Raw genomic sequence first — 27,769 nt, 5'->3', positions numbered from 1 at the left:
TCCCAGGACCCTGGGATCATGACCCGAGCGGAAGGCAGAGGCCTTAACCCACTAAGCCACCCAGGCGCCCCTTAAAAATAAACTTAAGTATTAAACTCAAGAAGCCAGAGAGAAAACATTAAATTGGACCTAGGAAGATAGGGAAAAAGAACTGATTAGAGAAATTAAGAAGAATTGAGTAAAAAAATGAAAATAGGAGTTAAAAAAGAAAGTACACTGGTCCTTTGAAAAGAACCAAAGGCAAACTTTTCACAGAATGGTAAGGAAAAAGATTCAAACACATTTGGAGCAAGAAAGAGAACATAACTACAGAAAAAGGGGAGACTAAAAACTTAGAATGCTATGTACAACTTTATAACAGATTAAAAATTTTAAATGAAAGGGATGATTTTACTAGAAAATATACCTTTAAAAAAATTGATTCAGATAGATTAAACTACCTCAGGAAAAAACTGGAAAGTCCCAGATATATTCTTAGAAAGTTCTACTAAATCCCTATTTTATGTGGTAAACTTTTTCATAGCTTAGACAAATATAGAAATTTTCCCAATTCAGTGTATAAAACCAGCATATTCCTGAAGATTAAGACAAAACCAAAACCAAAAAAACAACAACAAAAGATCAAGACAAAAATCACTATAAGCAATAATTTCATTTATGAATCTAGGTGTAAAAATCCCAAATAAAACAGCAGCAATTTAAATCTTGCAATGGATTAAAATAATTAATCATGACCAAGGAGAGTTCATGGCAGACTTTTCTTAGAAAGGTTCAACATTAAGAAGTCAAATATAAAATTGGGGTGCCTGGGTGGTTCAATAGCTTAAGAGAGACTCTTGGTTTTGGCTCAGGTCATTATCTCAGGGTTATGAGATCGTGCCCCACCACGGACTCTGCGCTCCATGCGGAGTCGGCTTGAGAGTCTCTCTTTCCCTCTGCCCCTCCCCAGCTTGCATGCAAGCTCTTGTTCTCTAAAATAAATACGTAAATTAAAAAAAAAAAAAATCAAATAATAGATTAATGTGGAAAAGCAGATTTATCAGAAGCTCAAAAAAGCATCTGACAAAATTCAATATCCACTTTTAATTAAAAAAAGTAAGAACCTCAAAACAGAAGGAAATTTTCTTAAAGATTATACAGTACTAGAAACTGACAACAAATATAGTTCATAGTCAAACACTGCATATTCTGTTTCATACCAAGGAGGACATCAGGACGCATGCTCTCACTGCTACTATTAAGCAAAGGCTGAGGCACCTGGGTGGCTCAGTGGGTTAAAGCAGAGGCTGAGCCCAAGTAAAATAATCAGAAAAAAAAAAAAAGAGAGAGAAAGAGAGAGAGACAGAAAGAGAATGATAAAACTCCCATTTTTTTTTTTTAAAGATTTTTATCGATTTATTTGAGAGAGATCACAAATAGGCAGAGAGGCAGGTGGGGGGTGGGAAGCAGGCTCCCCGCTGAGTAGGGAGCCCAATGTGGGGCTCGATCCCAGGACCCTGAGATCATGACCTGAGCCAAAGGCAGAGGCTTAACCCACTGAGCCACCCAGGCCCCCCAAAACTCCCATTATTTTTACAAGCCATAAATGTCTACCTAAAAATGCAGAAATGCAGGTGGAAACCTGTTAAAATAAAAACCCCCCAAAATGCCAAAACCAAAATGGAGATATAAAAATCAGTAATTGCCATACACCACCATCAGTAATTGCTAAGAAGACAATGTGGGGAAAACTGTAGTTAAAAAACTGCAGAAACTATAACATCTATGTAGAGAAAAATGATATAATATGAATACATAGTATAAGATCTGAATAAGTAAAAAACCAACATATTCTATAAATGGATGAGAAGACAATCCTGTAAAGATAGATTTTCTCTTAAAATTAATGAATTCAATGTATCACAACAAAAATACCAAAACATTGAAGAGACTACTACTTGCCCATTACAGGACAATTTGAGCATCAGAAATCACGACAGTAAATTGATAAAACAATGAATTTTTAAAAATTCATGGCTTCTGTGCCAAGCAAGATGAAGTAAGCCCTCTAGAGCCCATTATCACCCATGTACTACAAATAAACACTCTGAACAAAATAAAAAATGCAACTACCTAGAGAGTCTGGAAAGTTAATAAAGCAGATAGATTGGAGAGGTAAGCACAAATTTAAATAGCAATCTTTATATGGAGATGTTTCTTCCTTCTTTCCTCTCTTATCACCTAGTATTAAACAGAGGGTGACCCCTCATTTAGAACTACACAGGGCACAAACAACAAAAACTCCAAGAAAATCTGTTTTTCTAGACAGAAGAGTACAGCGAAGAGGCCCTGAAGAATGTGGGGGGGCAAATGCCATTTCTTTCTTCTCTTTTCTCTCTCCAAGACATACCCCACCAGCAACCCAAGTCACAAAGCTGCAATGCCATGGCGGTGAACCAGACATCTTTTTTTTTTTTTTTTTTTTAAGATTTTATTTATTTGTCAGAGAGAGAGAGAATGAGCACAGGCAGACAGAATGGCAGGCAGAGGCTGAGGGAGAAGCAGGCTCCCCGCGGAGCAAGGAGCCCGATGTGGGACTCGATCCCAGGGCGCCGGGATCATGACCTGAGCCGAAGGCAGTTGCTTAACCAACTGAGCCACCCAGGCGTCCCTGAACCAGACATCTTAAACCCTGACAAAATGCCTACCTTTTTGGCATTCCAGAGGAACCTGGAAACAGGGCCACTATGGCATGAAGAGTTTATAAATAGTTACATAGTCAATTATATCTCAATAAAGCTGGGGGAGGATCTAGGGGGACTCCCTATTTTTTTGTCTTCTATAGCTGTATCACCTTAAGCCCCACTTGCAAAAATTGTATCAAAGCACCAGAAGCTAAAACTCCAAGAAAAATGCCAGCTTTCTAGCCAAATGCCTAAGGAAAGGGAACCCAGGGAGCTGGGTAGTATGGAAAATTCCCAGGGAGGAAAGAGCTGGAGAGCAGTATCTGCTAATTCTGTATACGAACACATACAAATCTCAGTTTCATGCTTAAACTGCACTTATATAGAGTAGATCCAAACTAGCATAATGAAGGGTTTGAGATCTAAACTTTTAACAAAGTCTACCCATCACCCAAGTTCCAGACTAACTGCTGAGACAGATCCAAAGCAGCAGAGCAAAGGCTTTGAAAACTGAACTAACAATGGAATGACCACTCAAAAATGAGACAGAATTTGTAGTATGACCGCTTGCTAAAACAACACAAATCAACATTCTCCAGAGGATTTTAATAGAACCCAGAGTCTCACAGTATAGTACTCAAAATGTCCAGGATACAATTCAAAATTGCTCAATATACAAAGAACCAGAAAAAATGTGACCAATTCTTAAAGGGAAACCAGAGCCACTCTTAACATGACTCCGATGTTGGAATTATCAAGGTCTTGAAGCAGCTGTTGTAAATATGCTCCATGAAGTTGGGTCGACATACTTTTAAAATGAGTGGAAGTATGTAAATTCTCCGTAGAGAAAGAGAAACTAGAAAAAAGAACCAAAGACAAATTCTATAATTGAAAAAATACGTGAAATAAAAAATTCACTGAACAGGACCAATAACAGAACTGAGAAGGTTGAAAAACCAATGAACATTAAGGTAAGCCAATAAAAGTTACACAATCTGAAGAACAGAGGGGGAAAGAAGATTGAAAAAAAATGAACAGAACCTGAGGAACACTATCAAAAAGTTTTACATTTGTGTCACTGGAGTCCCATAAGGAGAGAAAGGTTGGTACAGAAAAAATAATGTCCCCAAACTTCAAACTTGGTAAAAGACATACATTTTACAGATTCAAGAAGCTCAGTGAACTCCAAACAGGATAAACCCTACTGAGATAAACAATTACATTGCTGAAAACCAAAGAAAAAGAAAAGCCTTGGAAAAGGAAAAGTTTTTCGGGCTGATGGGAAATGATACCAGAGGTAAACTTGGAACATCAGGAATAAAGGAACTATAACAGAAATTATAGAAACCTACGTAAATATAATAGGCTTTTTTTCCTCCTAAGTTATTTAAAGTATATTTGACTGTTGAAAGCAAAATCATTCCTTCTTTAGGGCTTTCAATATATGTAGATGTAATATACAGGACAAATATGTTTAACATAAGGGCAAGGGTAAAGGGGCCTGTATGGTTGTTAGGCTTTGGCATTTTACTTGAAATCATAAAAATACTGATTTTAAGTGGATGGTAATCATTAGGTCAATTGCTAGAAGAATAATACAAAAAGATAGTCAGAAAAGGTAGAGATAAATTTAAAAATGAAATACCTGAAGTTCAAAAAATGTGTTTTAGAAAAATAGGAAAGAAAAGGGGGAAACCAGAAAACAATAAAATGGAAGATCTAGCTCTATCAGTAACTACACATTAAATGTAATTAAAACCAGCAGAATATATGTTCTTTTAAAGTACACATGGAACATTAATCAAGATCAAGCATATTCTGGGTCATAAAGCTAACCCTAACAAATCTAAGAGAACTGAAATTACACAAAGAAGAAATCAATTAAGGAAAGGTATCTGGAAAATACCCAAATATTTGAAAATATAATAACTCATGGACCAAAGAGGAAATATCAGAGAGTACTGAAAGAAAATAAAAATAATAAATAATAAAAATAAAATTTGTGGGACACAGTTGAGGAAGGGTTTAGAGAGAGCTTTATAACATTAAATGCTTATAGCAGAAAAGGGTCTCAAATTAACAAGTTAGGCTTCTACCACAAGAAACTAGAAAAATAGAGTGTAACAAAACTAAATCATGCAAGAAAAAGGAAATAATAAGAACAGCAAAAATCAATGAAATTTCCAACAAAGGAGAAAAAGAATCAATAAAATCAACTAACGTCTATCCAGACTGACCACAACAGAGAAGACATAAATTACCAACATGAGGAAATGCTACCAACAACTCTATACCCATAAATTAAACAACTCAGATAAAATAGACAAATTTCTTCAAAGATACAAACTACCAAAACACAGTCAAGAAGAAACAGACAAGGTGAATAGTTCCATTATCAAAGAAACTGAATCGATAGCAATAAACTTTCTGACAAAGAAAACTCCAGGTTCAGATGGTTTCACCAAAAAATTCAATCAAACATCTCTGGGAAGAAATCGTACTACCTAGGGACGCCTGGGTGGCTCAGTTGGTTGGACGACTGCCTTCGGCTCAGGTCATGATCCTGGAGTCCCGGGATCGAGTCCCGCATCGGGCTCCCAGCTCCACGGGGAGTCTGCTTCTCTCTCTGACCTTCTCCTGGCTCATGCTCTCTCTCACTGTCTCTCAAATAAATAAATAAAATCTTTAAAAAAAAGAAAAGAAAAGAAATCGTACTACCTAATCTCTTGCAGAAAAGAGAAAAGAAAGGGATAGTCCCCAATTTATTTATGAGGTCAGCAATAACCAGACACCAAAATCTGACAAAGGCATTACAAAAGGAAAGCTACAGACCAATATCCACTGCAAAGATGGATGCAAAAAAAATTAGAAAGCTGAATTCATCAATGTATTAAAAAAAAAAAAGACAATATATCACAGCTGTTGGGGTTGATCCTGGGAATGCAAGGCCATGAATATTATTTGAAAATCAGTCAATGTAATTCACCATATTGAAAGACTAAATAAGAAAACTACACAATCATTTCAACAGATGAAGAAAAAGCATTTGGCAAAATTCAACCTCTGTTCATTTTAAAAAACTGTAAGCAAACTAGGAAATGTAAAGAATTTCTTTAGTGTGATAAGAAATCTACAAAAAACCTACAGTTAAGATCATACTCAATGGCAAAGGGTGATTTCTTTCCTCCAAAGATCAAGAACATGTTCAGGAAGTCAGCACTCAACACTTTCATAAACAACTGTATAGGAGTGTTAATTCCTGTGTTTTAAGATAGGAATGAAAAAGATGTAATATTGGAAAAGAATAAAACTGTCCTTATTTGCAGATGATACAATTTCCTACATTAAAAAATTCTTAGAAATCTAAAAAAAAGCCCCCTAGAATAAATGAATTGTACAGATTTGCAAGGTCAACACACCAAAAAAAACCACAAAAAACAAAAAACAAAACCAAACAAACAAAAAACAAAACAAAACAAAAAACCCCACAAAACTGTGTTTTTATAATCTACCAATAAGTAATGGAATTTGAAAACTTTTAAAAGTATAATTCACAATAAATAGTACCAAAAATATTTAGGATCTATTTCCCTAACTATAGACCATATGTAGGGTCTATTTGTCCCAAACTATAAAAGACTAATAAAAGAAATCAAATATGTTCATGAATTATTAAAACTCAGTACATTGTGAACATTTCAGTTTTCCTCAAATTGTTACAGATTCAAGGAAATCAAAGTAATAATTCCAGCGGGATTTTTTTTTTCTTTTTTGGTAAATACTGACAGCTGATTTGAAAATTTATATGGAAAAGGAAAGGAATTAGAATAGGCAAAACAATTTTGAAAAAGAACAGACTTGGAGGACTCACAACTACCCTGTTGTAAGACATACTGTAAAGCTACAGCAATTGAAAGTGTGGCATTTCTGAAAGCATAAACACAAAGTCCAAGTCTGAGAATCCAGAAACAAATTCATACAAATATGGCCAACTGATTTTTGACAAAAATGCAAAGACAATAAAAGGAGAAAGGACTCTTTTCAACAAATGGTGCTGGAAAAGCTAGACTTCTACATGCCAAAAAATTAACTTCAACCCATACCTCACCTTACACAAAAATAAAATCAAAAGGGATCAAGAGCATGGGACTCTTGATCTCGGGGTTGTGTGTTTGAGCCCCATGTTGGGTGCAGAGCTTACTTTTAAAAAGGGGGGTGGTGGAGATCATAGAGCTAAATGTAAAATGCAAAAGTTAAAAACTTCTAGAAAACAACGGAACATTTTTGTAACCATGGGTTAGGCAAAGATTTCTCAGGACATAAGCACAAATCAAAAAAGGAAAAATGGATAAATTAGACCTTGTGGCAATTAAAATTTAAATATGCCTTTCAGAGATATTTGAGGGCCGTGTTTAGAGGATATGAGCACTAATTCTGCCTGGGGTAACTTCCACAAAATGACTTTGAAGATGGTCTTCATAGATAACAGGGTCTGCTGGGCTGAAGAAAATTGAGAGGGCATTCTAGCTAGAGAAAAACCTGCCTAAAGACAAGTGTGAAGTCAGGCTTACAGGTCCCAGAAACAATGAGAAATTCAGTTGTTACAGAAGAGGAAAAGTGGAAAGAGTGGAACCAGAAAATAAAATATGGAAAGGGAGAAGTTTTATATATCATTTAATGTTTCCCCCCAGAAGCACTGAGCGTGGTGCAAAGGATTCTAACGAGAAGCAAGAGATGAGTTCTTCCACCGAAAGCAGCAGCGGGGATGGCAGCGAGAGAACTTCGAAGACCAAAGAGTAAGAACGGGGTTGACAGTAATGATTTTAACTACAGATGAAGCAGTAACACTTGTTGGGAAGAAAATAGTCTTAGATTCATATTTTAAAACAGAAATTACAAAAGCTTTGTTCTAAAAATAGAAGAGTGGAATAGTGATTGCAAAGCGCCCTGCACTGGGGAAAGAGGAGTATAAAACCTTACCAGGATCAGCCACATCCATAACGTCTTTGACTCTAACACTGACTTTCCATTATACTAATTTCCCTGTATAACAAAGTGAGAATTCTTTAGAAATGTATTAGCACACATTTATGCTAATAGATTATTTGGAATACCAGTTGTTTCTGATCACCTCAGTAGTTAAGGGTTGTCTTGAGTCCAGAGAGAAGCTAGAAGTACATCACAAAACAAGGTTTAACTTTTAAAGCCCCACTTGACTTACACAAAAGAGCAAGGCAGGAATACAGGCTCTACAACCACACAAACCCGAGTGCGGACTCCAGCTCCGTCACTTACTTGCTGTGTGGACCTGCACAGTTCACGTACTCTCGGCTCTCCCATCTATGTATTGGAAATAAAAGTGCATATCTCCTAACATTGCTACTGGGTCCTTGCACAGAGGTCATGGCTATTTTACTGTCATAAATCTTTTCCTTTAGAACGTTCCTTAAAAGAGCTGACCTGAGGCAGTGCTTCTTTTAAAAGTTCCTCCAAGTGTTCCCTTAACTACAGAGTAAAATGAAACACGCACCCAAAGATTTGGAGACATAGTCGGGAGCCTACACAAAACTTAAAAATTTTATCTTAATTATACTCATGTGCATGCTACGCATAAGATAACCATGTTTAAAAGTAAAATGCTAATCTTCAGGTAAAACTGACATATCAAGAAAATATGCCAGGGTCCCCAATACAATGCCTCACATCCATAAGCCACCACGAGAAGCCTCAGATTAGAGAAGTCTGGGTACGAACTATGTAACTTACGTGTCATGCGGTAGAAAGTAAAAAAAAACCAGAAGTTTTCAACCTAACACCCAAAGCTTTCCTATAGGGAAAGAGCATTTAAAAAAAATAAGTACCTGAAACACCCACCTACGCATTTTGTCCTGAAAATCTTACAGACTTGCTTCAAGGTAAGAAGGCTTCAAACCCAGTCTGTTAGCATAAAAACAGTGGAAATCCCTAATTATGAACCTAAAATTTAAAACTTTACCTGTTTTCTTCTTTTTGTCAGAAGTAGCATCCGTAGCTAAGGTAGTAGAGGTGTTCTTATAAATATCATGACTGCACGCTCCAGGATCTTCTTCATCAGAAGAAAATGAAGATAAATGGTCCAAGTTTTTATGTTCATTATCAACTTTTTCCGATGGACTGTTACCCCCAGTTTCAGACACCAAAGATGTGGGTGTCGTAGAAGAAGTCTTTGGAGGCGGCGGGGGACACAGTGTGCGAACAGTCTGGGTCCCTGGTCGCCTAGTCCTGTTGGGCATTCGGACGGCAAGAGTGGAAAACTGCTGCTTGGGCCCGGATTTCAGAAAATCTAAGAAAGAGGCAATGAATCCTGTTTTGACTTCTGGCTGTCTTTCCTCTACTTCTTTGATTTTCTGTCTCATTTTTTCTTGGTGCTGATAACCATCGTGACAGCTTTCTGAGGAAGGAGGGGTGTAGGGCAAATACACATCTGTTCCCCTTGGATTTTGGCGTTTGCCCTGGGAGGTTCTTTTCGGCTGTTTCTGATTACTGTTGTCTTCCTCTTTCATTTGCCCCTTTCCGGGTTTTTTCTTCTGCAGGTGAAAATGCATCAAGTCTTGGTTTTCTTCTTCAATCTTGACACCGATGGGCTCCCCAGGTGGGGCTATGGCCAACAGTGCAAGTGCACTTCTGGCTGGGTTCACCGACCCAGCGCTGTCATCACCTGCTACGGTGAGCTCATTCTCTGACGCAGCACTCTCTCCACTTATACTCCTACTAGAAACAAACTCTTGGCTTCTGTTATTAGTTAACGTATTATCAATAGGAACTTCGCTATCCTCTTCAGATTCATGATTGGTAGCAGACTGTTTCTTGAATGAGCCAGAACTTTGCTCCTGGGCTTCATGACTTGGTCCGACCACTGGTGAAATTACTTTAGATACTTTATTTTGAACAGTCTCAATATGCTGTTGGTCGAGAGTCATTTTTGACTGGAGGGTGGGTACCGGTGAAAGGTTTACGGTGACCTGATTTCCATTTAAGGAAATATCATTTATATTCTGTGGCTTTCCTACCGCAGTTGTTACGGAGTTAAAATCCGAAGTCACATGCCCAACATCTAACGACGGCTGAAAATGAGATTTAGAATCACCATCTTCAACTGCTGGAATGGTTTCATTTGAAGTTGACTTGGAAAAATCAGAGGGAGTAACCCCGCAAGCTGCTGCTGTAGCTGCTAAGATATCATCTACATTTGATAAAATATTTCTCTCATCACTGAGAAGCATTGCCTCTGGGAAACATATTGATCCAAGAGAAACAAAATGATTCTTTGAATCATGTTGATTTGTTTCACTAAAATGGCCCTTTGTTGTTAGATGCTGTTGTAATGGTTTTGAAGACTCAGAGAGGTCCATTTTCATGATTTCAGAAGTTTGAGGATGGAGTTGCTGCTGAGAATGATCACCATTGCTCTGAATAATATGACCATCCATCTGAAGGAAAGGATGTACTATCTGTTGAGGACTCTGAACACGCTGTACTTGTAAAGATGCCTTTACTTGCCCTAAACCTGCCTGCAGTATTGACTGCTGAAGAATCTGTAGATCACAGGTAGAATCTAAAAGAACCTGTGTATTGGGAAGAGAAGCCTGATGGCCATGCCCTAAAGAATGATTTGGAATTTGAATCTGAGATGAAGCATTAATTATTTGATCATGTTGCTCCTGGACCTTGGCTTCATGTACCTTGTGTATAAGAGGATGTTGCTGGCTGAGGTCTTTAGCATTCAATCTTATTTGTGGAGTTTGCATTAAATTAGTTGCCTTCTTTATATCAAGGGCTGCTGCACTGACCTGGCCAATTTGTTGGGTAAGCTGTGTCACTGAACCAACCATGCTTTCTTCTTTTTTTGACCCTTGTAGGGCAATCCCAACAACCTGATCCTCAAGACGAGAATTACTTCGGATTACACTCTGAGAATATCTGTCCTCTGCCTTTGACACCTTGTAAGCTGATTCTTGAACATTAATTTCTCCATCAGATAGCCTTTGGGTCGATGACTCAAGAGATACTTGTGGCTGTAATACCTGTAACTCCTGCATTGGAAAATCCTCTTCTTGCTTTGAAGATGTATACACATTTGAGTCAAGTTTTCTTTCAGCATAAGACTTTGGATCAGGGGAAGGTATGTTGTTCTGTAATGTCTGACAGTGAGTGGAGGATGCAAAAGATGATGACTGGACAGCAGGCAAAAACTTTTGGGACTGGGGAGAGGATGACCCTTGAGTCTGAGCATTTTGGGAAGAGTGCATAGAAATATAATTCTGGGTTGGGCTAGAATCTGACAAATTTTGAGCCCGAGAGGTGGAAGAATAAGAAAGAGAAGGGGCTGTTAATGTTAGGGACTGCCCTGAAGCGTAGCTTTCTGAGGGACTAACAACTGACAACACTTGTGACTGAGATGAATAACTAACCTGTGTCTGGCTGACTGGTGACAAACCCTGAGAATGACTAGATGAATAACTTTGAGACTGACTAACTGAAGATAGATCTCTTGTTTGAGCAGGGTAGTTCTCACTTGTAACTGAAGATAATACTTCCTGTTGATTAGAAGAATAGTTAAGGGTCTGATTTTCCGAAGTTATAGTCTGAGATGATCCAGAAAAAGTCAATGTTTTATATAAGGATGGCAACTTCTCCACTTTGTTGGACCTATAAACCTGTGAATGAACAATAGATGGCACACTGTGTGGCTGTCCTAAACCGTAATTCTGGGACTGACTGACTGATAAAAGGCTTGGTAGCTGCGCTGTAGAATAAATCTGTGCTTGGCCCGATATTACCGAACTCTGATTATGTAAAGGTTTGGAATAGCTTAATGTTTGCACAGGAGGAATTATACTTTGAGGTTTGGGGGTCTTAGTTGATGTTAGTGGTTGTTTTGTAGAACAGCTTTTTCCTTTCGTAGAAGGAGGAAACCCTGATGATGGAATTGCAGATGAGTAAGACTGAGCAAGTTCCACTGACACCTGGGAGGTCTTCTGCTGTAGTCCTCCATTGCTCACCTGAGTAGAATCTCCAATTGGGCTACAGGATAAGGATGACTGTCTGCTTGTTTCCTGAAAATTAACGACACTTGCATTTGATAGATAGCTATGTAAGGAATGCTGTGAACCAGTCAGTTGTGCCTGAATAGACTGGGTACCTGAAGGCCGCTGATGGTGTTTAATAACACTACATTCTCGAAGAAGAGCTCTTTCAATGGCAGCAGTAGAACTAGTAAAGAGAGCTGAGCTGTAGGCTTGAGGAGTTTGCTGGGCTCCCCCAAGTGCTGAAGGCAACAAACTAAATTGAGGTTGTAAAAGATGGGGTGCAGACTCTTGAGCTGAGCGATATGTTGAAGACTGAGGTGGTATGCTGTTACTTAACGCAGAACTGCCCAGGCGCTCAAATGCCAAAGCAGTTGGAACAGTTCCCTGGGAAGTCTTGATTTGTAGCAAAGGGTCATGAGGATTTAAAATTCCATTTGATGTAGTGTTAAAAGATGAATCCTGAAGCACCAAAGGAGAGGTGGTAGCAAAGTTCCTATTGCTGAAGGTGGTGGGATGCTGATAAGCAGAGAGGGCAGAGGATGGAAGTGTTCCAGTGGTTGGCAAAGATCCAGTAACAAACAGCTCAGTTGCTGCTGAGGAATGCATACCTAGGAAGAGAAGACACAAAAAACTTTACACAATTATAACACAAATACACACACACACACGCACAGAGTCTTCACAGTAGAGACTTACATAATCCATTAAAGATTAGAGATTTTTAAAAAAATTTTATCTTTTATAAACATATATTTTTATCCCCAGTGGTACAGGTCTGTGAATCGCCAGGTTTACACACTTCACAGCACTCACCATAGCACATACCCTCCCCAATGTCCATAACCACCCCCCCCCCCCCATCAACCCTCAGTTTGTTTTGTGAGATTAAGAGTCACTTATGGTTTGTCTCCCTCCCAATCCCATCTTGTTTCATTTACTCTTCTCCTACCCCCTTAACCCCCCATGTTGCAAAAGATTAGAGATTTTAACACATTAAAATCTCTAAGACTGAAAAGCCTGACAAATTAGTTCTGCATGTATATCTCAAAAATTTTATTTCAAAAACAGCTAGTTTTCTTTTTTTTTTTTTTAAAGATTTTATTTATTTATTTGTCAGAGAGAGAGAGAGCGAGCGAGCACAGGCAGACAGAGTGGCAGGCAGAGGCAGAGGGAGAAGCAGGCTCCCTGCTGAGCAAGGAGCCCGATGTGGGACTCGATCCCAGGACGCTGGGATCATGACCTGAGCCGAAGGCAGCTGCTTAACCAACTGAGCCACCCAGGTGTCCCGCTAGTTTTCTTTTTTTATTTTCATTTTTGAGAGAGAGAGAGAGTGTGTGTGTGCTCGCGCGCGCGAGAGAGGGGTGCACAAGGAGAGAATCTCTCTCTCTCTCTCTCTTTTTTTAAAAGATTTATTTATTTTAGAGGCGCCTGGGTGGCTCAGTCATTAAGCATCTGCCTTCAGCTCAGGTCATGGTCCCAGGGTCCTGGGAACAAGCCCTGCTTCCAGCTCCCTGTTTCTCCCTCTCCCACTCCTCCTACTTGAGTTCCCTCTCTTGCTGGCTCGCTCTCTCTCTCTCTGTCAAATAAATAAACAAATAAATAAATAAATAAAACCTTAAAAAAAAAAAAAAAAGGATTTATTTATTTGAGAGAGAGAAACCGTGCAAGTGCAGGGGGGGAGGGCCAGAGGGAGAGAGTCCCAAGCAGACTCTATCATAAGCATGGAATACAACGTGGGACTCAATCTCATGACCCTGAAATCACAACCTGAGCAGAAACCAAGAGTTGGTTGCTTAACTGACTGAGCCACCCACTTGCTCAAAACAGGTAGCTTTCTTAAAGCAAAAACAAACATACCAAGGTATTAGCAATTCCTATCTATAGTTGTTCTATAAATGAGTTTATATGTTAGATAAGGTCATCTGAAAATTAAGAAAACAATAAAAATGTACATAATCTCTAATGATTAATTTACCTTAAAATCTCAATGCAATAGCAATAGACAAGCTGAAACGTCCATAATATTAAAATTAAAACCCAAACTGCTTGAGGCGCCTGGGTGGCTCAGTGGGTTAAGCCTCTGCCTTTGGCTCAGGTCATGATCTCAAGGTCCTGGGATTGAACCCTGCATGGAGCTCCCTGCTCAGCGGGAAGCCTGCTTCCCCCTCCCTACATGTGATCTCTTTATGTCAAATAAATAAATAAAATCTTAAAAAAAAAACCAACATCAAACAAACCCAAACTGCTTACATTTAACATGATAAATAAATCCAAAAATTAAGTGAGGTGAACACTGTGAAATTTCTTTTATCAAAATATATACATTTTGGGGGCCCCAGGTGGCTCAGCTGGTTAGGCGTCCAACTTGATTTTGGCTCAGGTTGTGATCTCGGGGTCGTGGAACTGAGCCTTGCGACAGGCTCCTTGATCAGAAGTAAGTCTGCTGGATATTTTCTCTTGCCCGCTTTCTCTGCCTCCCCCCTCGACTCCATGCACTCTCTCTCTAATAAACTCTTAAATACACACACACACACACACACACACACACACACACAAATATCTTGGATTTCAAGTTTTCACTTCCTAGGAACAAATTCCAATGATAACAGATGTACCCTTATCATAAAAGGCTGATCAGAAATTAGTTTTGTCAAGAAGAGATTTATTAACATTTCAGGAAAGCATTTTAGCCACATGTAGCAAAAGTTAACATTCACCCTTATGATCTAAAAGTTCTACTTCTAGAAATTTATTCTGTGGAAATAAGTGGACACAAAGATATTTGTACACACAAATACTCTTTATAGTTAGTGTGTGTGCTAATATGTAGAAACCCATATGTCCATCAGCACAAGACTGATCAAATAATTATGGCATAACTGATTAATACTATTGCTACAAATACTGATTAAGTGGATATGTATATTTTAATATACAAAGATATCAAAGAAGAATAAATACCAACTGCTAACTCTTCTCTACAAAAGTGGAACTGTTATAAGGAACTATCACCTTCCCTTTCGTAGGCCTTTTTATTGTTTACATGTTTTTTTAGTGAATTGTCATTAAAATCGTTTTATTTAGAAAAATAGGGGAAAAAAAGATTCTCTGGCCCTTTCAAAAACCTTCTCTCTCACTTCTTCCCATTAAATGTCAAAAAAGTATTAGTACTATGAAGACAGAAAATAATATAGTTAAGCTTCAAAGAATGAATAACATTTAAAATATATGTTTAAAATATATTATCAGGGGGACACCTGGGTGGCTCAGTTGGTTAAGCGGCTGCCTTCGGCTCAGGTCATGATCCCAGCGTCCTGGGATCGAGTCCCACATCGGGCTCCCTGCTCAGCAGGGAGCCTGCTTCTCCCTCTGCCTCTGCCTGCCATTCTGTCTGCCTGTGCTCACTCTCTCTCTGACAAATAAATAAAATCTTAAAAAAAAAAAAATATTATCAGGACGCCTGGGTGGCTCAGGGAGTTAAAGCCTCTGCCTTCAGCTCAGGTCATGATCTCAGGATCCTGGGATCCAGCCCTGCATTGGGAAATCTCTGTTCAGTGGGGAGCCTGCTTCCTCCCCTCTCTCTGCCTGCCTCTCTGCCTGCTTGTGATCTTGGTCTGTCAAATAAATAAAATCTTTAAAATAAAATAAAATGAAATAAAATAAAATAATATTATCATAGAAATTGGAGTAGAAAATCTAACTAAATATATATAATATGCAATTATTCCAGGAAGCAAAAAATGAAACTACTTTGTTTTATAATATTCTCTTTTATGTCACACTAAAACATTAATGATCTCCTTGGAAGCAGGAAAAAACATTGCTAAAGCATACCAAAAAGCTCTATTAATGGAATTTATAACAATGATAAAGTATTATTTCCTATCACTAAAACTTTAAAATAGCTCCTCAAATATGCTATGGTATTTCTCATTCTTTGAAAAAAGTAAAAACATATACAAATAATTTGGGGGGAGAAATAGTTGAAAAATGGAATGTATATATAAATAGGGAAAATACAATAATATCGGCCTATAATGGCCTCTACTAAATAGTGACATTATCCGTTCAATTCTGGATAACTTTATATAACTTTAATGATGAAATCAGTCCCAAGATTGTTTTTTACTATACTTCCTACTCAGCCTGAAGTCACAAAGATAAATGAATTTGTTCACCAAAAAACCAAAAAAAAAATGAACATGTGAGGTGATCGTTGTGTTAATTCAGATGGAGGAGGATTTCTTTCACAATGTAATGCATAACAAATCACCACAATGCACACTTTAAACATCTTACAATTTTCTATGTCAATTAGACCTCAATAGAGCTGAAATGGAAAAATAAAAGAAACTGAATGCTTGCTTCTAGTAAATAGCCAAGTAACCACTTAAATGACCAGATAAGAACTTCATATCTAGGGTTTATATTTAATTATTACCTTCTTCAACTTGTTAGTTTTCATCAGTGATAAACTGGAATTCTGTCCAATGTAAAACTGTGACAAATTCTAGGTTTTGAAGTTCACTTCTCAGCCACTATACAGTGACAAGGCCATAAGAAGTGTATTTTTATCAGTATTTCTTCTGGATTTAAAAATTCTGAAAACAAAGAATTACCTGTCTGCCAGGATGGAGCCCTGAATTGTGGTAAAAGAGTAGTTCCTGAAGAAGCAGCCTGAGCAGTTCGGGATTCAACAGCAGAGAGAAAATTCATCACTGAAGATTCTTTAGTGTTAGTGCTGGCACTGTTCACACTAGTATCAAATATTCCAGAAAGACCTACATTTGAAGATAAAACATATCATCAAGTAAAAATATATATTAATATCAAATTATTATTTCTTATTTTAAAAAGAATTGCAGAAATCTGAGGCCAAAAGCTCCTTAACCCTAAACTGTTCTGAAATAGCAAACAGATACTAGTTTGACCAAGTACAGTCATAATTTAAAATCCACAGAGATCTAAGAAAAAAGATCTCCCCACCAATTATATAGATACTCTCAAAAGCTTTTGATTTCATTTTCATTTTCACTTTTCCCACGGCTCCGTTATGTCCTGCTCACATTCCTAACCCAATATGTGAAAACTGATTTTTCTTCTTAATCACTAAATGTAGCCAGATTCATTTTAGGAGAGCATTTTTACCAGTTGGCTGAGGTGTGGTAGCATATCCAGGAAGCTGATGAGGGGCGGCAAAAGTCTGTCTCTGAAGGAGATCTGCTTCAGAGTGTGAGGGATGTCCTTCTTCATAGCTTAAACTAAAGGATAACAAAAAATAAGTGACTGAAAACACAGAGCTCGAACAACAGTATCAAAATATCTGTAGGAGAGCAATTATCAAAAGTAGTGGAAGACTGTGACTAAATTCCTGACCTACACATCAATAGAGCAAACAGAGTCTGACAACACTGTCAAAATGAGGAAAATATATTGACATATACTAGGAAGAGAAATGATGCATAGTATTTTCCTCAATTCAACTTTACTTCCTTTAACTGGGAGAGCAGTGACAGGGTATAGTGTGAAGAGCAGTATCGTGGAAAACAGGATAGCTGAGTTCATTGTCAGAGCTCTACCACAGGCTTCCGGTGTGATTTCAGTAAGAGATTTAATTAATGACAGACTAAATTTCTTATCTGTGTGAATGAAGGACTAGACAAGATAATCTCTTAAGTCCCTCTAATTCTAACATTCTATGGAGTATCAGATAACTTGAATTAATTGATAATTAAAATAACTCACCTAGAAAATTCAAAGTTGGACATTTTGAGAGTAATTTAAAAATAAGATATTTTTTCTGCCCTTGATATTTACTTTGACTATTTTAAACCCAGAGAAAAATTGAAATAGTCTTACATCCATTACTTAAGGCTCAATATCTTAATTAACATTGGGTTATCTGCGTTTTATTTTTCTTTATAAACAGATATAAACACACACTTCTTTTTTATTAAACCACTTGAAAATAACTTGCAGACATGACACTGAATCTTTAAATACTTCAGCTATATCTCTTAGGAATTAAGCATTCTTCTATATAGCCAATAATCATTAATAGACATGAGGTCATATTCCAATTTCCCAATTGTTGCCAAAATGTGTGGGATTTTAAAGCTCCTTCTATGCAGAATCCAATAAAAATTTAAGAACTGCACTTGGTTATGTCTCTAAATTGAGAACAGTGCCTCTATTCCCAGGTCCCTTTTGTCTTGATTTCATGGCACAGACTTGTTGTTGTTGTTGTTGTTGAAGAATCCAAGTTAGTTGGATGTAGACTATCCCAAATTCTGGGTCTGTCTGACTGATTCCTCATTAGAAGTACATGAGTGAGATTTTATACTTCTCACTGCACCATGTGAGGATGCACACATCTGTCTGTCTGTCTCATGACTGGTGAAGGTAAACTTGAAGGGGATAAGGCACATCTGTCAGATCGCTCCATGTTGTTATTCTTTATCCTTTGAAATGCAATTGTGAGGTGTTACTTTAAGACTGTAAATATTAAATATCTTATGCCCAACAGCCAAAGGTTTCAGATATCATCTACTAATTATCACAATGGAGACTGGAAATGGTAGCTTTCTAATTATATCATTCTTTTAATATTTAAAAGGTAGTCTTCGTCTATAAGAATGAGCTTTCTCCCTTTTCTCCCTCTCATATACATGATACATACACATAAATTTTCCTATTTTTCAAAAATGCATAGATCTTACACTTCATAAATATACGACTGTAGACTTGAAAACTGACATAGAGTTGACATATTAGTTTCAAGTATACAACATAATGTTTCAACAAGTAAACACATTATGAAATGCCTACCATGACACATGTAGTTACCTTCTGTCACCATACAATGTTATTACAGTATTATTGACTATATTCCCTGCTAGGAACATTTACATACAAGTCTTCCATGGACGTATGTTTTCATTTCTCTCTCTTTTTTTTTTAAAGATTTTATTTATTTATTTCACAGAGAGAGATCACAAGTAGGCAGAGAGGCAGGCAGAGAAAGGGATAGAGGAGGAAGCAGGTTCTCTGCTGAGCAGAGAGCCCGATGAGGGACTCGATCCCAGGACCCTGAGATCATGACCTGAGCCGAAGGCAGAGGCTTAACCCACTGAGCCACCCAGGCGCCCCTGTTTTCATTTCTCTTAAGTTAAATATCTAGAAGTGGAATTACAGGATCATAAAATAGGTGCACGTACCATTTTACATTACCATCAATAATGAATCAACATTTCATTTTTGCTTTACATCCTTCTTGCGACATGTTTTCAGTCTTCCTTTTTAAAGAAGATTTATTCATTTATTTGAAAGAGAGAAAGAGATACTGAGTAGGAGGGCAGAGAGAGGGAGAATCTCAAGCTGACTCTGCGCTCAGCGTGGAGCCCGACACAGGGTTCAATCCCACGACCCTGAGATCACGATCTGAGCCAACACCAAGAGTCAGCCACTTAACTGACTGCGCCACCCAGGTGCCCCATCAGTCTTTAATTTTAGTGATTCTAGGTAGATATAGTGGTATCTCATCGTGGTTTAATTTGCATGTTTTTATCTCCCAACAGGCTACTCTTTCAGCTCCTCTGGTGAAGTTTGCCAATTTTTTGCCTTTAAAAAAAGCAGGTTTAGTTAGCTCTCCTATTGGATTGTAAGAGTTTTTCTTATATTCTGGATCCATATTTTTTGTCAGATATATGTACTGTGAATGTTTCCTTCCAATCTAGTGGGTTGCTTTTTTGTTTTTTAGTGTTTTCAAATAAAAAGCTTTCATCATCAAAAATAAAAAGCTTTTGGGGTACCTGGGTGGCTCAGGTCGTGGTCTTGGGGTCCTGGGATCGAGCCCCGCATCTGCCTCAGCATCCCTGCTGAGCAGAGAGCCTGCTTCCCCCTCTCTCTCTGCCTAACTCTCTGCCTACTTGTGATCTCTCTCTCTGTCAAATAAATAAATAAAATCTTAAAAAAAAAAGTTTTTATTGCGGTAAGAGCATTTAAGATGAGATTTCCCCACTTAACAAAGCATGGGATACATTACTGTGTCACAGGCAAGATGTCCTACAGCCTATCTCTAGAGCTTATTCATGTTAAATAACTGAAACTTTGTATCCTTTGAGCAACTCCCCATCTCCCCCTTCCCCGAGCCTCTGGACCACCATCCCGCTCTCTGCTTCTGAGTTTGACTAACAAGGTTTTAATTTTTGATCAACCTGATTATATTTTTTCCTATAAAGTCAGTACTTTTATTTATTTATTTGACAGAGATCACAAGTAGGCAGAGAGGCAGGCCGAGAGAGAAGGAAGCAGGCTCCCAGCTGAGCAGAGAGCCTGATGTGGGGCTCGATCCCAGGACCCTGGGATCATGACCTGAGCTGAAGGCAGAGGATTTAACCCACTGAGCCACCCAGGCACCCCAAGATTCATTTTTTAAACTTCAAAAATTAAGGCATAATTTGTATACAATAAAATTCACTGTCTCTAGTTTGGCCAAGTACATAAACACTGCAAAAACTAAGGGAGAGAACAGTCCCATCATTACAAAAGATTCCCCCCATGCCCCTCGGTAGTGAACTCTTCCTACCATCTCCCAAGAATCTATTCTCTATCCTTACAGTTTTGCCTTTTCCAAAATGTCAAATGAATATAATCATTTAATATGTAGCCTTTTGTGTCTGGCTACTTTCAATTAGCTTAATGTCTGAGATTCATCCATTTATTTATATCAGTAATTTATTACATTTTATAGCTGAGCAGCATTCTGTTATATGGACGCATCAGAGGTTAGTGCTTGTTTTAAATCCATCAACAGTTGAAGGGTCTTTGGGTTCTTTCCTGTTTTTTAGCAATTATGAATAAAGGTGCCATACACTTGTGCATAAGTTTCTGTATGAATACAAGGTTTCATTTCACTTGACTAAATATATGGGGGGGATGGCTGAGTTACTTGGTAATGTTGAACTTTAGAGAAACCGCCTATTTTCCAAAGTGGCTATCCCTTTTGCATTCACCCAGTAATGCATGTGTGGTCTAGTGACTGCATCCTCACTGGCACTAAGTATTTCCAATTTGTAAGTTCTTTCTTTCCTTTTTAAAATTTTTAACCACTCTAATTAGTGTGCAGTGGTATCTCGTTGTGTTTTTTTCCAACATTTATTTGAGGGGGGGAGGGGCAGAGAGAGAGAGAGAGAGAGAGAATCCTCGGAAGACTCCATGCTGAATGCAGGGCTCCATGGCTCAATCTCACAACCCTGAGATCATGACCTGAGCCAAAACCAAGAGTCAGCTGCTCAATGGGCTGTGCCCCCCAGGTGCCTCCTTCACTGTGGTTTTAATCTGGATTTCCTTAAGAAATAACAATGACGAGCATCATTTGCTTATCTACCATGCAGAAATCTTCTTTGGTGACATACTCAAATCTTTTGCCTATTTTTTGGGGGGAGGGGGTGTATTCGTTTCCTTATTATTGAGTTTTAGGTTTTGCCTATATATTCTAGAATCAAATCTGTGTGAAATGTATGTTTTGCAAATATTTTCTCCCATTCTGTGGCTTTTATCCTTATAACAATGTAGTTAGGGGCACCTGGGTGGCTCAGTGGGTTAAAGCCTCTGCCTTTGGCTCAGGTCATGATCTCAGGGTCCTGGGATCGAGCCCCACATTGGGCTCTCTGCTCAGTGGGGAGCCTGCTTTCCTTCCTCTCTCTCTGCCTACATGTGATCTCTGTCTGTTAAATAAATAAAATCTTTTAAAAAAATGTAGTTAGAAGAACAGAACCATTTTTTAAAAGATTTTATTTTTAAGTAACCTCTACACCTAACCCGGGACTCCAAGTTACAACCCCAAAATCAAAAGTCGCATGCTCCACTGACTGAGCCAGCCAGGTACCCCCATGAATTGTATTTTTGCTGTTGTTGGTGAGAGATCTTTGCCTACTCTAACAGCTTTTTCTCTTCCGATTCCTTCTGGAAGTTCTAGAGTATTACCTTTTCCATTTAGGTCTATGATTCATTTGGAATTAATTTTTTGTACATGGTGTCTGGTAAGGCTTGGGATTCATTTTTAAAAATTTGGGTATGCAATTGTCCCAGTACTATATTTTGAAAAAACGATTTTTTACCTATAAAATTGCCATGGCATCTTTTAAAAAAATCAACTAGCCATATATTTGTGGTTCTCTTAACTACTTTGCTACATTAATATGTCTGTTCTTAGGCCAGTAACACACAGCCTGATAAATGACTCATTCAGGTTGTACAAAACTTCCAATTTTGTTCTTCAAAATTATTTTGGCTATGTCAGGTATTCTCATACAAATTTTACAGACAGCTTGTCAATTTCTACAAAAAACATTGCACTGAATCTATACATCAATTTAGGGAAAACTACCACTTTTAAAGTACTGAGTGTTCTAATCCATGAGTATGTCTATTTATTTAGGTCTTTAATTTCTCTCAGCAGTCTTTTGTAAAGTTTAGTGCATTATTCTTGCTAGTATTTTGTTAAATTTATCCCTAAGTTTCTCATTTTTCTTATTTTGTTCTAAATGTTGTTTTAATTACAGCTTTATTGATATGTAATTCACATACCTTAAAGGTCATCCTTTTAAAATGTACAGATCAGTGCATTTTTAGAATAGTCAGAGTTATGCAACCAGAACCATAACTTAATTTTAGAACATTCTCACTGACTCAAAAATAAAACTGTACCCATTAATATCACTCTGCATAGCCCCCTCCATCCAGCCCCAGGCAATCACTAATCTACTTTCTGTCTTTGTATTTGCTGACTCAAAATATTTCACAAAAAAGGAATCATATTATGTGGGCCTTTTGTGACTTTGTTCACTTAGTTTAACATTTGCAAGGTTCATCCATGTTACAAAATGGATATAACAGTACTTCATTCCATCTTATGGCTGCACAATATCCCACTGTATAGATATACATACATTTTGTTTAGCCATTTATAAGTTGATGGACATTTGGGTTGTTTCCACTGTTTGGTTATTACGAATTATGCTTCTAGAACATAAGTGAACAAGTTTTTCTGTGGATGTATGTTGTCTCTTGGGTAGATACCTAGGAGTGTAATTCTTTATCATATGACAACTCAAACTTGTTCAACATTTTGAAGAATGGTCAACAAAATGACTGTACCATTTTACATTCCCACATGCAATGGTTAAGGGTTTCAATTTCCCAACAACTTTACTCATACTTCTTACAGCCTGTGTTTTCATTATAAACAGCCATTCTAGTAGGTATGAAATGGTACCTCATTTTGGCTTTGATTTGCATTTACCTAATGATGTTGAACATCTTTTTTTTTTTTTTTTAAGATTTATTTGTTTGTGGGGGTGCCTGGGTGGTTTAGTTGGTTAAGAATCTATCTTTGGCTCAGATCATCATCCCAAGGTCCTGCTATCAAGTCCCCCATCAGCCTTCCTGCTCAGCGGGGAGCCTGCTTCTCCTCTCCGTCTGCCTGCCACTCCCTGCTTATACACTCTCTCTGTCAAATAAATACAATCTTAAAAAAAAAAAAAGATTTATTTGAGAGAGAGAGAACATGCAAGGGACAGGAGAAGAAAATCCTCAAGCAGACCCCTGCCAAATAGAGAGCCCAATGGAGGGCTCAATACCTTGACCCCAAGATCATAACCTGAGCGAAATAAACAGTTGGGACACCTGAACCGACTGAGCCCCCCAAACACCCCCATTTTGAATTAATTGTACATACATAGTGTAAGGCAAGAGTCTAACTTTATTCTTTTGCTACTCATTTTGAATATAAATTTGAAATTCTTTAATAAAAAACCAAATACCCAGATGTTGCTTTTAAAATATTTTTATCAGGCTTTCTGCTCAGCAGGAAGCCTGCTTCCTCCTCTCTCTCTGCTTGCTTCTCTGCCTACTTGTGATCTTCATCTGTCAAATAAATAAATAAAATCTTTAAAAAAATACACATTCCTACCATTTTATCTACTTTTCAAATAATCATAGCAATCATGCTTTATATTAAAACATTTTAGGGGTGCCTGTGTGGCTCAGGTGGGTTAAGCATCTGCCTTTGGCTCAGGTTGTGATCCAGGGGTCCTGGGATAGAGCCCTGTGTTGGGCTTTGGGCTCAGCAGGTAGTCTGCCTCTCCGTCTCCCTCTGCCCCTCCCCGTTTGTGTGCTCTTTCTCTGAAATAAATAAAATCTTTTTAAAAGTTTAAAAAGTAAAACAATCCACACACATATATTTCCCTGTTCTGTCAGCTGACAGACCTTGAAATGAAGACTCCCCAGATGCCAAGAGCATACTTCTTTCCCAGATAAGGATTCCTAATACCATACTTCAAGAAAAAGGAAGCAGTGCTCCTTGAAGAAATAGGTCATTCTAGTACTGGGACAGGAAATATAGAAGAAATGAATCTGGAGCATCCTATAGTACCAGAAAGTAAGGAAGTGCTCAGGGGGGAAAAAAAAAAGAGAGACAGACAGATGGGGGAAAACCCCTACATTTACAAGGACATGTCAAGGAGTAAAACATAAAGAAATAAATAAATAAAAACAACAATGGCATGTCAAGGGGACAGAGAAGCCAACTGGAAGGGCTCCTAATGGCCAAAGCTGGAAAATTTTTTTTTTTTTAAAGATTTTATTTATTTATTTGACAGAGAGAGATCACAAGTAGACGGAGAGGCAGGCAGAGAGAGAGAGAGAGGGAAGCAGGCTCCCTGCTGAGCAGAGAGCCCGATGAGGGACTCGATCCCAGGACCCTGAGATCATGACCTGAGCCGAAGGCAGTGGCTTAACCCACTGAGCCACCCAGGCGCCCAAAGCTGGAAAATTTTAACCCTTATAAAAATCTGATAGTCACTGGTTTGTTGACATTAAAAAAAAAAAAAAAAAAAATTTTTTTTTAAGTTTACTTTATGGTTTTGTTTGTTTGTTTGTTTAATACTAATCTCTATACCCAATATGGGGCCTAGAACTCACGACCACAAGATTAAGAGTCACTTGCTTGGGTGCCTGAGTAGCTCAGTCGGTTGAGTGTCCAAGTCCTGATTTTGGCTCAAGTCATGGCCTCAGGGTCCAGGATTGAGCCCAGTGGTGTACTCTGTGCCTTGGCAGGGAGTCTGCTTGCGGAGTCTCTCCCTTTGCCCCTCCCCCACTCATGTTCACACTCTCTCTCAAAAATGAATAATCTTAAAAAAAAAAAAAAATCACACACTCTTCCAACTGAGCTAGCCAGGTGCCATGACATTGTTTATGTTTTTAAACAAAAGCCAAATTTTTAAAGTTTATTTATTTTTTAAAAAGATCTTATTTATTTATTTATTTGACAGAGAGAGAGAGAGAGAGAGAGAGAGAGAGAGGGAGAAAGGGAACACAAGCAGGGGGAGTGGAAGAGGGAGAAGCAGGCCCCTCGCTAAGCAGGGAGTCTGACGCGGGGCTCAATCCCAGGAAGTCAGGACCATGACCTGAGCCAAAGGCAGAGCCCAACGACTGAGCCACCCAGGCACCCCAGATTTTTTAAGTTTAGAAAAAAATTTTTTTGAGATTTTTACAGTAATCTCTATGCCTACTGTGGGGCTTGAATTCACGACTCCAACTCCAAGATCAAGAGTCACATGCTCTACTGACTCAACCAGCCAGAGCCCCACAAAAGCCAACTTAAAAAAAAAGAAAAAAAAGGGGCGCCTGGGTGGCTCAGTGGGTTAAGCCGCTGCCTTCGGCTCAGGTCATGATCTCAGGGTCCTGGGATTGAGTCCCGCATCGGGCTCTCTGCTCGGCAGGGAGCCTGCTTCCCTCTCTCTCTCTCTGCCTGCCTCTCTGTCTACTTGTGATCTCTCTCTGTCAAATAAATAAAAAAAAAAAAAAAAAAAAAAAAAAGATCATCCTGGAAAAAAAAATATCAAAACATGGTCAACAAATTCCCATATTTGGGCCAATGTAAGATCTCCTTTGAATAAATGTTCATTTATTTAATATAGGACCTACCCTGCTATAATCTATCCTAGCCCCCAAAGTCCTGGATGGGTGATAGGGAGAAGGACAGAGAACTTATACTATCCCCATAACATACTCCAAAAATTACAGGAGCTAAAGGCCTAGAGAAGAGGAAGGAGCCAAGAGATAAGAGTCACAATTGTTTTAATCTTCATATTCCCAGCCTAGCATAAAACTGTAATCCTCTATCCCCTCTCCACACACTCAAAGTAGCGTAGATTCTATACTGAAGATTAGAAAGATCAGGATTTTGCAGGGGGTAGTATTATCTTCCTTCAGTTGCTGTCACTTAAATGCCAAATTAAAAAACGGATATTTTCCTAAAAATTAAAATGAACCAAAAGATTAATTATTCAGTTACTACCCTCTACCTTAAGTCTGAACATTTTCTCCCTAAGCTTCTTAATTTAATTTTTAATTTTTGTTTATTTTTTTTAAAGGGGGAGAGAGACAGAGAGAGGAGGGGGGGAAGAGGTAGAGGGAGAGACAATCTCAGGTAGGCTCCAGTCCCACGCAGGCCTCCATCTCGTGACCCTGAGACAGTGACCCAAGCCAAAATCAGGAGTCAGACGCTTAACTGACTAACCCACCATTTGCCCCTACACTTCTTAATTTTAATCTAATATGTTTAGCAAAGAAAATTAAGGTTTTTTTTTATTTTTTTTAAAGATTTTTATTTATTTATTTGACAGACAGAGATCACAAGTAGGCAGAGAGGCAGGCAGAGAGAGAAGAGGAAGCAGGCTCCCTACTGAGCAGAGAGCCTGATGCGGGGCTTGATCCCAGGACCCCGGGATCATGACCTGAGCTGAAGGCAGAGGCCTTACTCCACTGAGCCACCCAGGTGCCCCAGAAAATTAAGTTTTAAGGCAAATGAGAAACCGGAGACAAAAAAATCTCACCGAAATTAGTTTGTGCAGTGATGGTATACGATCATAAGAAAAAAAAATGTTTTTGAATATATTACTGAGAATAAGCTATCTTATGGTTTATATCCTGATAGTCATAACATACAAATCTACTCCTTGGGTAGCATACTCTATGTCCATGGTAGTTAAGAAACACATTCCAAGTTTTAAAATCAATTAGCAAAAGTTCCATGAAATATGTTAAATCCCAGGGAGACAAGCCAGTACTTGCATGTAAGTAATAAGTTACTTAAGCACTGAATGAATGGTTTTGCCTTATGTAGTCTTATTTATTTTTTGAAGATTTATTTATTTCCTTTAGAGAGAGAGCATGGTGGGGAGGGGCAGAGGAAGAGGTGGAGAGTCTGCACTGAGCAGGGAGCCCAACACAGGACTCAATCCCAGGACCCTGAGATCAGGAGCTGAGCTAAACCAAGAGTCAGATGCTCAATGGACTGTACCACCAGGCACCCCCACCTTAAGTAATCTTATTACTCTCTTATCTGTGTTAAAAGAATGTGGCCACTGAAGATAGAGAAATGCTGGTATAATAAAAACAAAATTCTCTTTAAGCTTTAAAAATATGGTTTTAAACCTTTCATAGTTGAGAAACATAAAAACCCTGGATTGGAAGTTAGGAGGCCCCAATTTCAGTTCTGATTCTGCAAACAACATTAGAAGACTTTCAGTAAAACATGTAATCTTGCAGAGTCTGCATTTTCCTATTTAGGAAGTGTAATGTTCTTTGTATTAATTTATATTCTGAGTCAAGTTAAATATTTTTACCTCATCTATCATACAGTATTCTTCAGCATAAAATCTGTTTTCAAAATTGAGTACAGAGATAAATCACATGGAGTTCCTATAATTAACCTTGTCTGTGGAACTCTAGCACGCCTGTCCCACTCATATCTAATGTCAAGTATTTCATAAATACTTTATTTTAGCTAATCATAGTCTGAGAATTCAAAACAAAATCATGAAGCACAAGAATAATCAGCCCCTGAGTGGCTCAGTTGGTTAGGCATCTGACTCTTGATCTCAGCTCAGGTCTTGTCTTTTCTTTGAAAGAGAGAGAGAGCACACATATGCGTGCAGAGGGGGTGGACAAGGATGTGGAGAAACTAGAACC

At 38.3% G+C, this 27,769-nt stretch overlaps 1 protein-coding gene across 3 annotated transcripts in view; it reads right to left on the bottom strand.

The window, feature by feature from the left end:
- The window catches only part of QSER1 (glutamine and serine rich 1), a 77,301-nt gene that overhangs the window by 26,945 nt on the left and 22,587 nt on the right, over positions 1–27,769 (bottom strand). For all 3 annotated transcript variants that reach the window (XM_047691143.1, XM_047691145.1, XM_047691144.1), the window contains 3 exons: positions 16,880–16,992; positions 16,351–16,512; positions 8,659–12,339 (listed from right to left, as the gene is read on the bottom strand). In XM_047691143.1, the coding sequence (XP_047547099.1) occupies positions 8,659–12,339; positions 16,351–16,512; positions 16,880–16,992 (3,956 nt within the window). The remainder of the gene's footprint in view (positions 1–8,658; positions 12,340–16,350; positions 16,513–16,879; positions 16,993–27,769) is intronic.

Source organism: Lutra lutra, chromosome 10 (genome assembly GCF_902655055.1).
Source record: "Lutra lutra chromosome 10, mLutLut1.2, whole genome shotgun sequence".
In the NCBI taxonomy this organism is placed as follows: Eukaryota; Metazoa; Chordata; class Mammalia; order Carnivora; family Mustelidae; genus Lutra; species Lutra lutra.
Note: the sequence above shows the minus strand (reverse complement) of the source record. Positions and strands in the feature narration are given on the sequence as shown.